The sequence below is a fragment of the Acipenser ruthenus genome, chromosome 18 (genome assembly GCF_902713425.1).
Source record: "Acipenser ruthenus chromosome 18, fAciRut3.2 maternal haplotype, whole genome shotgun sequence".
NCBI lineage: Eukaryota > Metazoa > Chordata > Actinopteri > Acipenseriformes > Acipenseridae > Acipenser > Acipenser ruthenus.
In genome coordinates, this window is record NC_081206.1 from 7,712,547 (window position 1) to 7,725,888 (window position 13,342).

Below are 13,342 nucleotides of genomic sequence, written 5' to 3' on the forward strand. Positions count from 1 at the left end.
TTTTGTTTATGTCTTGTTGTTGTTGTTAAATGCTACCCTGCTCTAGCCTGTTAGAGATGGGACAAGCATGGCTATAAAATGAATGTATCATCAAAATACTAAAGTAATTGCTGCATGCCAAATTCTGCCGGAAGCAATGGGGTTGTTTTCAGTGCCCACTGATGAGTAAATCCACTTGCCTGCCATCTATAAAGAATTGATGACTAAAGTATATTAATGTTACTGGAAATAATGTGTGTAATACCACCTGCCTAACTGATTAGACCACGCAATGCCTTGTGACGATAAGACCACCTGCCATCAACCTAGTTTATGATCAACTGGGGATATCTGGAAGAGGACTTTGTTTTCCTGTTAAAGTTTTGCATCCATTAGATGTTTCTTCCTTGAATGAGGGCATGGATTCCACTTCCAGTACTCAGTACACAGTTTCTCAATAGTAGCAAAACTCTAGTATACTTTTCTCTGTTTATGTCTCTCACTTTGTGTTCAGTCGGTTAAGTCAATAGGATTTATTATGAAAGGCTCTACATACATCCCATGCATACAGTATTTTATGTTTTTTTTTGTTTGTTTTTTTTTGCAAGAGTTATCAAATGAGATCCCCTGGAAACTCAAATTACCAACTGTCACACAGCATCTGGGAAGTCTGTAAAATATGTTTTTTATAAATGAACATTGTTATATCATGGCGTTTATATCATATAAAATTCCATAGGAACTGTTCTTAAAATGTAATATGGATTTATGAACTGAATGTATGTACCAGTATGTTACATTGAATGCTTCAGGATTTCACTTTGGCTATGTCAGCAAAGCCATTTTTTATGAAAAAAGAAATGTGATATTAAATGGGGAATTACAGTACCTTATGGGCTCTCGTGATTCGTCATCTTTCATTTTAATAAGTGGTATTCTTGGTTTCTAGATAATACAAAGGGTTAATTTCGGTTGTCAGGTGGCCGGAAGAAGCTGAGGTACTGGATTAGACACATTGCAGATCCTTGTGTGCATTTCAATTGGCTTTCGGAAAGCAGACGAGAAGACTGCGCTCTACCACGACAAAGGGGCTCCACTCTCCATACACGCCCATTCTGAAATGCTCGTACCCGGTGAAGGTTTGCAATCATCCACAAATCTTTCCCCATGACGGTAGACTTTCAACATGCTGCAAAAATCCGGCAATGGTGAAGTGTACCCGGATCCTGCTGGGGAGAAGAAACTGAAAGTCGGCTTTGTAGGGTTAGACTCGGCGGCTCCCGACTCTAGCAGGGATGGGGCACTGCTCATTGCTGGTTCAGAAGGTACCAAGCGAGGCAGCATCTTAAGCAAACCCCGGTCCAGCGTCACTGGTTCAAGAAAACCACCGAAGAGAAATGCTTTTTATCGAAAACTGCAGAATTTCCTCTACAACGCGTTGGAAAGACCAAGAGGCTGGGCTTTCATTTATCATGCATACGTGTAAGTAATGACATGTTTTATTTCCCCATCTGGGCATGGCATGAAAGTAATGTATGACAGCATAGCCGCTGAAACGAATAGACATATATGTTTAGTTACATATATGCACGTCTGTCAACTTCACTTGCATTCGTGTTATACATTACAAGTATGTTCAAATATAAAAACGAATGATTCATGCAATGTTTATGTATTTTAATAAAAACAATGTGTAAATATGGCAGGCTACTGTATTAAAGGGAATTATAGATTGTGTAAGCGTGATCATTAAGAATGCATGAGTTGCACTCAGCGATGGAAATCATGTTTTCCCCCTTCTTCATCAGTCAACAAAAAAAGCCGATTATATTATTATACGTGATTTATTATAAAGCCTAAAATAGAATGGAACCATTATACCTTTACCACGAGTGTTGTATTGTAAGAGTATTGTTCAAGTCTTATGATTTCTGTTGTTTTTACTAATGCTGCGTATGCAGATTGTTTTGCTGGTGGACTTGATTTGTTTGAAACATCCCTTCAGCCACTTATCTTTTCCAAAATACTGAAAGGCTTTTGAAGGGTTATTAACTGGTGAGACCGGGTTGTTGTTTAAGGTGCTAGTGAGTGGATCTAACAATTGAACATCATTCATTCTGACATCTACATCGTAGCGTTGATTTACGACGTGTGATTTTTTAAATTAGTTTTCCTACATAATCTCGGCTTTTGTGGAGGTATATCTGAAATCCAATAAACGAATGGAACTGTGAATTCGTTCTTCCTGTTTATTGTTTATTGATGTGTGACAGTCTTTCTTACTGTATGGATTTCTCTGTTTAATTAACATATGCAGCCTTTGCACAACAATAACTACTGCTGTTTAACGTCAAGATGAACACGTCCATAGCATTAAATGCCACTTCCTTATCATTTACAGTCAATTTGAAATGTTTAAACCGAACTGATAAAGCATTTGATTCCACTGCGTCTGGTTCTTTGTTCAGGAGGTAGTAGTGTTGGACAGTTCCTTGAAAAGCTGCTGGATTTAAACGCGGTGCCAGAGCGGTTTTATTTTCAGATTGAAGAGACTGTAGACTAATTCAACATAGAGTTCTTTATGGATCCTGAGGTGAATAAAATCCGGCCATGAGTGAAGCCCTTTGGAATTTTCTGTCTGTGGTATGAAGCTTAACAGACAGTAGTCTGGAATTCTGGGCCATTGGAGAACATTGTGTTTTAATGTGTTTTACTGGGACAAATGACTATTTCTGCCTTTACTGTGGCACACATAGTTTAAAATGTATTTGTAAACACTGTTGTATATCTAACAACATTCAGACTACATTAAGGTCCATCCCTTGGTAATAATGAACCTGAAATCACCTAAATGTAGTTGCCTAGTGAATTTCAGAATTTGAGGTCCATTAACAGACAGACTCAACGTTCTGCCTAAAGTCATCATTATATATCAACTGCCACCTTGCTCCAACAATGAACCCTGAAAATTCTCCTCTTTATCAGCTCTTTCAAAATCCATATTGATGTATTAATAAAAAGCCTTCTGCCTGCTACTGATTCATGACACGATTTACCTCAGGAAACATGAAGTACTTTACTGTAACCAACTTCTTCATTATGCCTTCACTCAATTATGCCATAACACAGCGTTGTTAAAAACAAAACAAGATGGCTTATATATATATATATATATATATATATATATATATATATATATATATATATATATATATATATATATATATATATACAGTGCCTTGCGAAAGTATTCGGCCCCCTTGAACTTTGCGACCTTTTGCCACATTTCAGGCTTCAAACATAAAGATATGAAACTGTAATTTTTTGTGAAGAATCAACAACAAGTGGGACACAATCATGAAGTGGAACGAAATTTATTGGATATTTCAAACTTTTTTAACAAATAAAAAACTGAAAAATTGGGCGTGCAAAATTATTCAGCCCCTTTACTTTTAGTGCAGCAAACTCTCTCCAGAAGTTCAGTGAGGATCTCTGAATGATCCAATGTTGACCTAAATGACTAATGATGATAAATAGAATCCACCTGTGTGTAATCAAGTCTCCGTATAAATGCACCTGCACTGTGATAGTCTCAGAGGTCCGTTTAAAGCGCAGAGAGCATCATGAAGAACAAGGAACACACCAGGCAGGTCCGAGATACTGTTGTGGAGAAGTTTAAAGCCGGATTTGGATACAAAAAGATTTCCCAAGCTTTAAACATCCCAAGGAGCACTGTGCAAGCGATAATATTGAAATGGAAGGAGTATCAGACCACTGCAAATCTACCAAGACCTGGCCGTCCCTCTAAACTTTCAGCTCATACAAGGAGAAGACTGATCAGAGATGCAGCCAAGAGGCCCATGATCACTCTGGATGAACTGCAGAGATCTACAGCTGAGGTGGGAGACTCTGTCCATAGGACAACAATCAGTCGTATACTGCACAAATCTGGCCTTTATGGAAGAGTGGCAAGAAGAAAGCCATTTCTTAAAGATATCCATAAAAAGTGTCATTTACAGTTTGCCACAAGCCACCTGGGAGACACACCAAACATGTGGAAGAAGGTGCTCTGGTCAGATGAAACCAAAATCGAACTTTTTGGCAACAATGCAAAACGTTATGTTTGGCGTAAAAGCAACACAGCTCATCACCCTGAACACACCATCCCCACTGTCAAACATGGTGGTGGCAGCATCATGGTTTGGGCCTGCTTTTCTTCAGCAGGGACAGGGAAGATGGTTAAAATTGATGGGAAGATGGATGGAGCCAAATACAGGACCATTCTGGAAGAAAACCTGATGGAGTCTGCAAAAGACCTGAGACTGGGACGGAGATTTGTCTTCCAACAAGACAATGATCCAAAACATAAAGCAAAATCTACAATGGAATGGTTCACAAATAAACATATCCAGGTGTTAGAATGGCCAAGTCAAAGTCCAGACCTGAATCCAATCGAGAATCTGTGGAAAGAACTGAAAACTGCTGTTCACAAATGCTCTCCATCCAACCTCACTGAGCTCGAGCTGTTTTGCAAGGAGGAATGGGCAAAAATTTCAGTCTCTCGATGTGCAAAACTGATAGAGACATACCCCAAGCGACTTACAGCTGTAATCGCAGCAAAAGGTGGAGCTACAAAGTATTAACTTAAGGGGGCTGAATAATTTTGCACGCCCAATATTTCAGTTTTTTATTTGTTAAAAAAGTTTGAAATATCCAATAAATTTCGTTCCACTTCATGATTGTGTCCCACTTGTTGTTGATTCTTCACAAAAAATTACAGTTTCATATCTTTATGTTTGAAGCCTGAAATGTGGCAAAAGGTCGCAAAGTTCAAGGGGGCCGAATACTTTCGCAAGGCACTGTATATATATATATATATATATATATATATATATATATATATATATATATATATATATATATATATATAGTATGTTTTCAATTTAGACTTAAAAGAATCCAATGTTTCAACCTGCCTAATGGTAAGTGGATTAGAGTTCCACAACAAAGGCGCACAACAGCAAACAGCTGGAACTCTTTATTTAAGATAACATTTTGGAACAACTGAAAGTCCTGCATTTTCTGATTTCAAGGAACAAATAGGAATATGGAGATGGCACTAATCCATGAAGTACCTTTTTAATTTATGACAGCGACACTCTACCTTAAAACACCCAAGCAATTGCACTTATGTTTCAAATGTATTTGTTTCCAACAATAATTAGCACACAGGAGGCCGTGAATTGTAAGGTCATGATCTCTAATCTTTTAGCAAGCTATCACCTCCCTGGAAGATTATTTCTGAACCATTCAACATTGGGAATGCATCTTTGTCTAAGAAATACCGCTGCCTCAAGGTGAAGTAGCCCTTGAACAAGGCAGATGGATTGAGCTGTGCCCTTTACTGTGGAAGTGCTTTGCTGACTGACAGATAACTCCTTTCTTCAGAGACAGAGAAAAGAGACCATAAAGCAATGTACTGGGAGAATTTAACAATGTAAATGCTCCCCATTACCTGAACTGTGCTGTTATACAACAATATATTTATCATGAGTTAATACATTGGGTGCATTTTTTCTCTTGTATAAAAGACAACAGAATGGTGACAAAGTCATGTGATTTGAAAGGGATGAGGAAGGCTGCTCAGTCCCAGCATTTCTCCAGACAAGCTCAGGTAACGACAGATTTAAAAACAACCATAACTCAACATTGGACAGGCACTCAGAATGATTGCAAACACCACCCAATAGAAAAGCAATTCCATTGTTTTTTAAAGCTATTTACTCTTTAAGTAAGTACTGCTGTGCCTGACTAGACGAGATGATGTGCCTGTATGTATCATGATTGTAACAAAAAAAAAAACTATTCAATACAAAGACTTTGTAAATTGACTTTTAAAAATATGAACAATGGATAACCTTAATCAAAACTACAAGATCATCCATCACAATTTGTTTTAACAAATATTGAATCCACTTTTAATGTGTTGTATGGAGACACACAATATTACTGAACAGCAATTCCCAGTGAATTTTGACTTTATATACATTATGGTAATGATAAGGGCAGCAGTGTGGAGTAATGTCTGGTTCTGCACTAAATCTACAATGTGCACAATGTTTGTTTTTTTAAGGGGCTGTGCTTTGGATTGAGATGCTCTTGCATGAGAGCTGTAAGGGGAATGCAGCACTACACTTTGATTAACAATATCACAGAATCAAAGCAGAGTTAGTTGTAATAATACTTATAGGTCAGAGTGCAATTTTCAATGTCATGCGTCAGACAGTGCATTTGTGAGGTTTACACTGAATAAGCAGTCCAGACATCATTCAAATGTTTCTTATTTTGAAAGTAGATTTCTGGGGGAATTTGTTTCTTTGCTGGCAGGGGAATCGAGGAAAGACGACACTTTAAGAAATGAAGAAGGGTTAACCTGATTTGCTGACCCATACAAAGTTAGCAATCAATATGCTTCCTTTTGCACTGAATGCACAGCATGTTAGATCCACGAGGGGTGTTTTCTTGCAGTGAGTGCTAATCTCATTGTATTGATTTGCCCATGCTTTAGTGCTTTACCTACAGTACATTACACTAGAACTGCTTCTACTGCTGCTGCTCTGAGAGGCTAGCTTCTGATGAGAGAGCTGCTGCATACCACAGAAAAGGGATAAACTAGTTCCATGCTTACACATATTTGTAAACATGTATATTAACTGCAGTAAACTGTACACTTACCGCCATATTCAAAAACTACACTTGAAAATACACTCAAGTATAAATGATCCCTTAAGTGTGTCATGTTAATGGCTTATAGCAGATTAAAATGGTTTCACATTAAGATTATCTGTGCTGTTTATTTATTCTTATTTAACTATATATCATTAAAATATGTTAAGTATAGGGCTCTATAAGATAGAAGCTGCAAAACCACTTGATTGTACAGCAGCTCTGACCTGTCATGGGTGGACATCAGCTTTTACAGAACAGCACCCAATTCAATATGATGTATAACAGACTCCAAGCAATATAATATACTATGTGATATTCTAATAATATTGCAAAGCCAGACTTCTGCCCACCACATAGAAATATTATATGCAAATGAATGCGGCTGACTGGTGTGCAATATAAATCACGCAACTGTTATTCCCCCCCCCCCCCCCCCCCCTCAAGCAGCTGTTCACAGTAATGTTGAGAGTATAAATGTTAACACAGCTGCATGCAATATTTCCGTGGGGTGTAGGTCAGCAGATAGCTTGCTTAATGAGGCTGAAAAACAATGCCTTTACTTGTGTTATGATATCTGTAGTCATCCAGAGATACACTATTTTTAAATCAGGGGATAAAAAAGGTTAAATGCAAGTATTTTGTGGCAATGTCCTTGGGATGGCCGACTCGTGGTAATGAATGAAATTGTATCTCTTTAGAAATGGGTCTGTGTCTGCTGGTCTTGGAGACAAGCTATCTTTCTCTATAACATGATGTCTGGTTTAATTCCTGATCACTGCCATTTAATATAGAAATACAAGCAGCTTGTACTATAGCAATTACTGACCAATTTAGACCAATGTATATGATTATAGCAGTGCTCAGTCTTCTTTATAACAAGTAAGTATGTGTGCAGCCTGTTTCGTCGTTGTTTTGTATAATATATTGTTTAATATAACAGGTGGATTTTTTTACACAGTAATGATAATTATGGCCTTCTGTATAGATGTATGTCACATCATGTGTAGGGTGTCTCTTTATTATAAGAGATGTCATTTCATGCAGTTTGGGCAAGAGGACTATGAAGTGAAGCTGAGCTACTATTAAACAGAAGACATGTTGATGTTTGTTATGCTGCATTGCTATGCTGTATTTTCTCTGCATGGGTTGACATTCATACACAGTGAAATGAATCTCCTCCTAGCTGCTGATGAGTTACTAATATTGACATCGGCATAAGACACATACTTACCTCTCGACTGCAGAGCTTGATCTTTAATTGAACGGTAAGACGTGTTCCTTTGAACCATATCGTTTGTAGTTCATGTCCAGCCCTTGCCTTTCCATTCAATTCAATTGGATAATATGCCAATTCATTACAAGAAGATGGACTGGAATTTTTGACAAATCCTTAGCGGTCATTTGTTGATTTCTAATACGTGATTTATAAATTTAAAAAAAAAAAAAGTATTTTATATTGTTTACCTATCATTTGGCTCTTCTAAATACTTGAGGTTTAGTATTTAGATTATTATAATGGTAATGAGAGACATATAATATACATTTAACGGTTCTGGTATGTGGTCGCAGTGTGAAATGCAAGGTATTGAAATGCTAACATCTACCATAATAACAATTATGTAAACAGTTCATTAACAGAAAAAGCAATTAAATAAATTTGATTTGTAGCAAAGCTATTGCAACTTGGCTTAGCTTCGCAAGGGAAGCAACATAAGACATCAGTCCAACGTGTTTGATCTTGGCATAGACTTTCACCATTGGGCAAGATGGAAAAAGAAATGCAAGCTAATCAATATCCTTTGTAGATATCCTTAGTCGGTAATGTCAAAGACACATGGCAGGGTTGGGATTGTTAGTAAAGGATATATAGGCATCTGGAATCCTACCCCCAAACTAGACTGAATAATTCAGAGCTATACTTGCCATTCCCAAAGGGATCTGCTTTGTCATATAAGACTGAGTCATGTAAGACTGAATGTGGAGTGCTGATTGAATATCCACTGAATTACTATGAGGGGAAAGTTGTTTATTACAAGGTACTTGCTCAGTACCAGGGGGTCCAAATACTGCTTCTGATAAAATCATTCAAATAGCCCCCACCCCAAAGGAGTTCTATATGTTTGAAGACAGAAAAACACTAAAGAGAGTTTTTTTTTCTGTTTGATTTTCTTAACCTTGAAGCATTTTTTATTGTCCAAGTGGTGGCTGTATATTACCGGTACATTGAAGACACCCAATGGGAATAATATACTGCAGTGTTCTACATTACTGCTAGATATATTCAAATTCTGCAGCTTTCGTGGGGCCATTTGAATGAGTTCCTACCATTTTCAACTTTGGCACCGATGTATACTATCTGTGATTCTCCAGTTAACAGTCGTTTTCAAAAGATGGATGAGACTGCTATAATTCATTGTGATTACATAGTTTTCCCTAGGGAATTACATTTCTTCACCTATAGAGTTTTTTCTTTGTTTAACTTTTGAATGTATTCCTGTCAGTTCTTTGTATTCTTGAAGCTGGTTATTTTTAGCCCATGGGTTCTACACAGTAGAATAGTGAGAAACTACCAATCAGCTTGCACATTAATACAACCCTAAGTGTCATCTTAAATATTCATCTTAAAGCTGCACAGAGTTGCCTGCTATCACCAGTGTGCAGCATCGTTGTTGAAATTGGTAAGCATACTGTAGTATGAGCTGATCATGGTGGCTCATTGATTCAAGCACTGGATTACTTATGACCAAACTTAGATATTAAATGTATATTAGATTTCCGTGCCAGATGGTGGCAGCTGATGACAATAGAATGCAATATAAATATAGATATATAGTATATGATATATAGCTAGACTCATTGAAGAAATATAGATGTGCATTTGGCTGCAGTCCAATAAACTCTCGCTTTTAAGTGATTAAGAGGAAACGTTGTGTGTGCGTGCCCTCGTGACTATAAACAACCAGTAAAACCTAATGCCTGAATTAATAATGAATTTGTTTCAGGCTTTCTGCTGCACTGTGCTGACTTAGCTAGAGCAGGAAAGCAGACAATTAACCCTTTAAATACCAAGGTGTGTTCACCACCATGATTGAAAACTATATTGAGCTACAGTATAACTGGGTGGTTCATCAAAGTCTGTGTTCTTATCAAGTAGAAATTAAATACATGTGGACTGTGAATTAATTGAGTTAATAGGGTTGTGAGATACAGCAACTTTTAATATTATTATTATTATTATTATTTATTTCTTAGCAGACACCCTTATCCAGGGCGACTTGCAATTGTTACAAGATATCACATTATACATTATTTCACATTATACAGATATCACATTATTTTTACATACAATTACCCATTTATACAGTTGGGTTTTTTTTTTTTACTGGAGCAATCTAGGTAAAGTACCTTGCTCAAGGGTACAGCAGCAGTGTCCCCCACTGGGGATTGAACCCACAACCCTACGGTCAAGAGTCCAGAGCCCTAACCACTACTCCACACTGCTGCCCGTTTATGATTTGTGTGGATAAATATAAATTTATCCACACAATCATAAACACAAAGGGCACACACCACCTTCAGTTCCAATACTTTAAGTGTTCATTGCTCGATGAGTACAGAGATTTCATGCCAAAATACCTGCAAAAATTGTCACAATGGTTACGACCGTTTTTTTTCTTCAGTATATGTATAAACTGTATAAATACAACTCTTCCAGAAGGGCTCGTCAGATTGGCTTTTAGCTTGGAAGAGCTGAAGAGGTGTTTAATTTAATGCATCCTCAGTTTCCATGGTGCTCTCATTTTCGTTCACCAGACATACAGTACCTCTCTTTGTGAACATTAATTTAGTGACCCTCTCCGCCTAACCTCTAATAGAAGCGGTAGCACTATGCCTGAAGAGGCAGAGAAGTCTGTGGTTTAACTGCAGAAATGTAAGTGTGGCTGGGTTTTCAGTTTGTAACATAGAGAAGCAAGGGAAGCAACGGAAACGTGGTTTTCTTAAGTGTCTTTCAGAGAGGTTCTTATTGACCCTGATGGTGCGTTATAGCCTAAATGCTCCCAGCCTAACGTTATAAATATTTTAAATGTCTTTGCAATGTTTGGTATAAATATAGTTCATTTTTTTTAACCTGCCTTAGAAATGTTGTTTTGGAAAATAAATGACCCATTTGGAGCCTGAATATACAGCATACCTTTGATCAATCAGAGTCTTGTTTGTTAATGTAGTTGTTTTACAATTCACAGTTCATTTATTACTTTAAAAAATGAATGTTTTCATAGATAGAAATTCATAGGTAACACACCACATAACAGATCTGCATACTGAGGGAAAAAAAAAAAGTGCCAACGCTAAATTCAACGAAAAACAACAGGCTGTATTTATTAATGCCATTTCTTAACTGTACTATTGGGACAATACTGTGTATATAAATGTAATACCTGGATTAAAAATATCTGCTGTTAACCCAAAACATTATAAAGAATGCTGTGACCTACTTTAAAAATCTTTAAACCGTTTTAAGATATCAAGTGGCTGCTACAGCAGTAGCTCACACTCCTCTGCACGTGAGGAATGGAGGTCCCACAGGTATAGCATTAGTGCTACACTCTAGCCACTGTTACTAAGAGATGTGTGTAGCCTCCTTGCTCCTGTCATTCAGATCCAAACCTACAGTATTCTTGAGGGGCACTAGACGATTCTTCCAGATATGCTGGAAGCAGGATATCAGAGAGGTTACAGGCTCCTCGTTTTAATATATGCTTTGAAGAATACAAAGTAGAATCTGCTTGTAGTGTTCTTTCACCCCTCCCTGTCTCACCTCTGGAAACAGAACATCTGGGTCCATCGTTTCTCAAGTGCATTGTCGGTCTTGACTTTGACAGAGGTTGTCCTTGCACATGGCCCTGTTCTCTTCCTGACCTTGAAGGTGGAGAGTGAGTGTCTAATCTGCACTAACTGCAATCAGCCTCTGAACTTAACCTGTTACAATCTGGTACCTTTGGAAGAGGCTCTTTAAAGAGGAAGTAGCCAGAAGTGTAATTTTCATTGAAACTATTGTCTGGTGTTTACCATCATTAGGCGTGACCCTGGGTTTTGTTGCTCAGATGTTGAGTTATTATCATTTTTCTTTATATCTGCCTTATCCAGGTTTGCTTGGAGTGTGCCTAGAGTATTATGTCTCATGATCTATATGGAGCCTGTTCTGTCCCAAGACTTGGGATTCTCTAGACAAGCTCACATCATATCTGTGCTTTTGGCACTGTAAAGTAGACTGGATGCATGTGGTGATGGTTATGGGAATTATCATTTTGACCTGCTTTTAAATAAAGCAAGCAAACATCAAAGCATGTCAGTATGAAGTCTGACTGATCTTCAACACTCAGAATGATCGATGACACTTTTGTCTGTGAATTTTTTTACCTAAATAACATCACAGCTGTATTTTAGGAATGTGTGATGCTGTAAAATACACTTTTATAGATTCCTGTGAATGTTTCCATCTTCCTGCCTTAGCACATATTCCCAATCTGTTATGAATATTAAACAGCAGTGATGACTGTGCCTGCAGCCCAGTGAGTACAGTAGCTAGCGATTTCATCCAGATTGTGATACATAATGCACATTTTAAATAACATGCAGCATGTGCCCAGACAATTTATACAGAGAGAACACCCCTCGGGAAGCAAGCAAAGTGTTCTTATAGCCGAAGTGTTCTCTAAGACGGAGTTAGCCACCAGACACAATATGAATCAATAAATAAATAAATACATTTGTATTACTTACGGTTAACTTAATGTTAATGAACTAACTGTCAAACTAAATTAACACAGCATCCCTACACAAGTTACAAAATGCAGCAGCAATAGACATGCACCTTATTTAACAGAATGGTGAAGAAACACACCAGAACGGGAAACACCAAATTGCTCAGCGACTTGAATTCAGGTTTTTTTCCAGAGCTCAAACAATTTCCAACTTTGTGTAACAAGAGAAACAGCGACACATTTTGCCGTTTGTTTACATGCCATTTTTTAAAGAATACAAAATAATGTAATGCCGGTTCTGGAAAGATTTAGTAAACCAATCAGTGTACCTCAAGACACTCTCACGATGACAAGTCGCTTTTTTTTACAAAACAGTACTGTATCTGTTGTGAATGAATCGCTATCGGTGCCAAGAAGGTTTTAAGTGAAGTTCCTGTTCCTTTAGCCGGAGCATTTACAATGGGAACAACCAGTTTCACTACAAGGGTGTTCCATTAGGCGAAGTGTTCTCTTATATGCGGAGACTACTGTAGAAAAATTATTTTTGAAAGTCCATTAGCATTGAAATATACGGTATCATATTTAATCATAAGAGTTACAAAGATTAGGATGGCATAGAAAAGTAACACCTTAAAACATTATCAACTGCCATTTCTCAAATAGGGCAATAGGTAGAGTACTCATTCCTTCTCACTAATGAACTTGCATCCTGAGGCAGGGCAGCAGGAGAGAGCCCTGCACACTATAAAACGGGGCAGGACAAAGCCCTGCTGTAAAGTGTTTGTTTTGCTTTGTATTATTATCATTTATTATTTATAAATATGACAGTGAAAAGTTGTGTCTTGTTTATTGTTTGGCAGCACTCAGTC

The 13,342-nt window shown here is 37.5% G+C and overlaps 1 protein-coding gene across 17 annotated transcripts in view; it reads left to right on the forward strand.

The window, feature by feature from the left end:
- The first annotated feature begins 1,028 nt into the window (after positions 1 to 1,028).
- LOC117420806 (potassium voltage-gated channel subfamily KQT member 2-like) overlaps positions 1,029 to 13,342 on the forward strand; it is a 44,723-nt gene continuing 32,409 nt past the window's right edge. For all 17 annotated transcript variants that reach the window (XR_009307651.1, XM_058991085.1, XM_058991102.1 and 14 more), the window contains exon 1: positions 1,029 to 1,461. Coding sequence is in view for 16 of the 17 variants with exons in the window: in XM_058991085.1 (XP_058847068.1) it covers positions 1,166 to 1,461 (296 nt within the window). In the remaining variant the exon portion in view is untranslated. The remainder of the gene's footprint in view (positions 1,462 to 13,342) is intronic.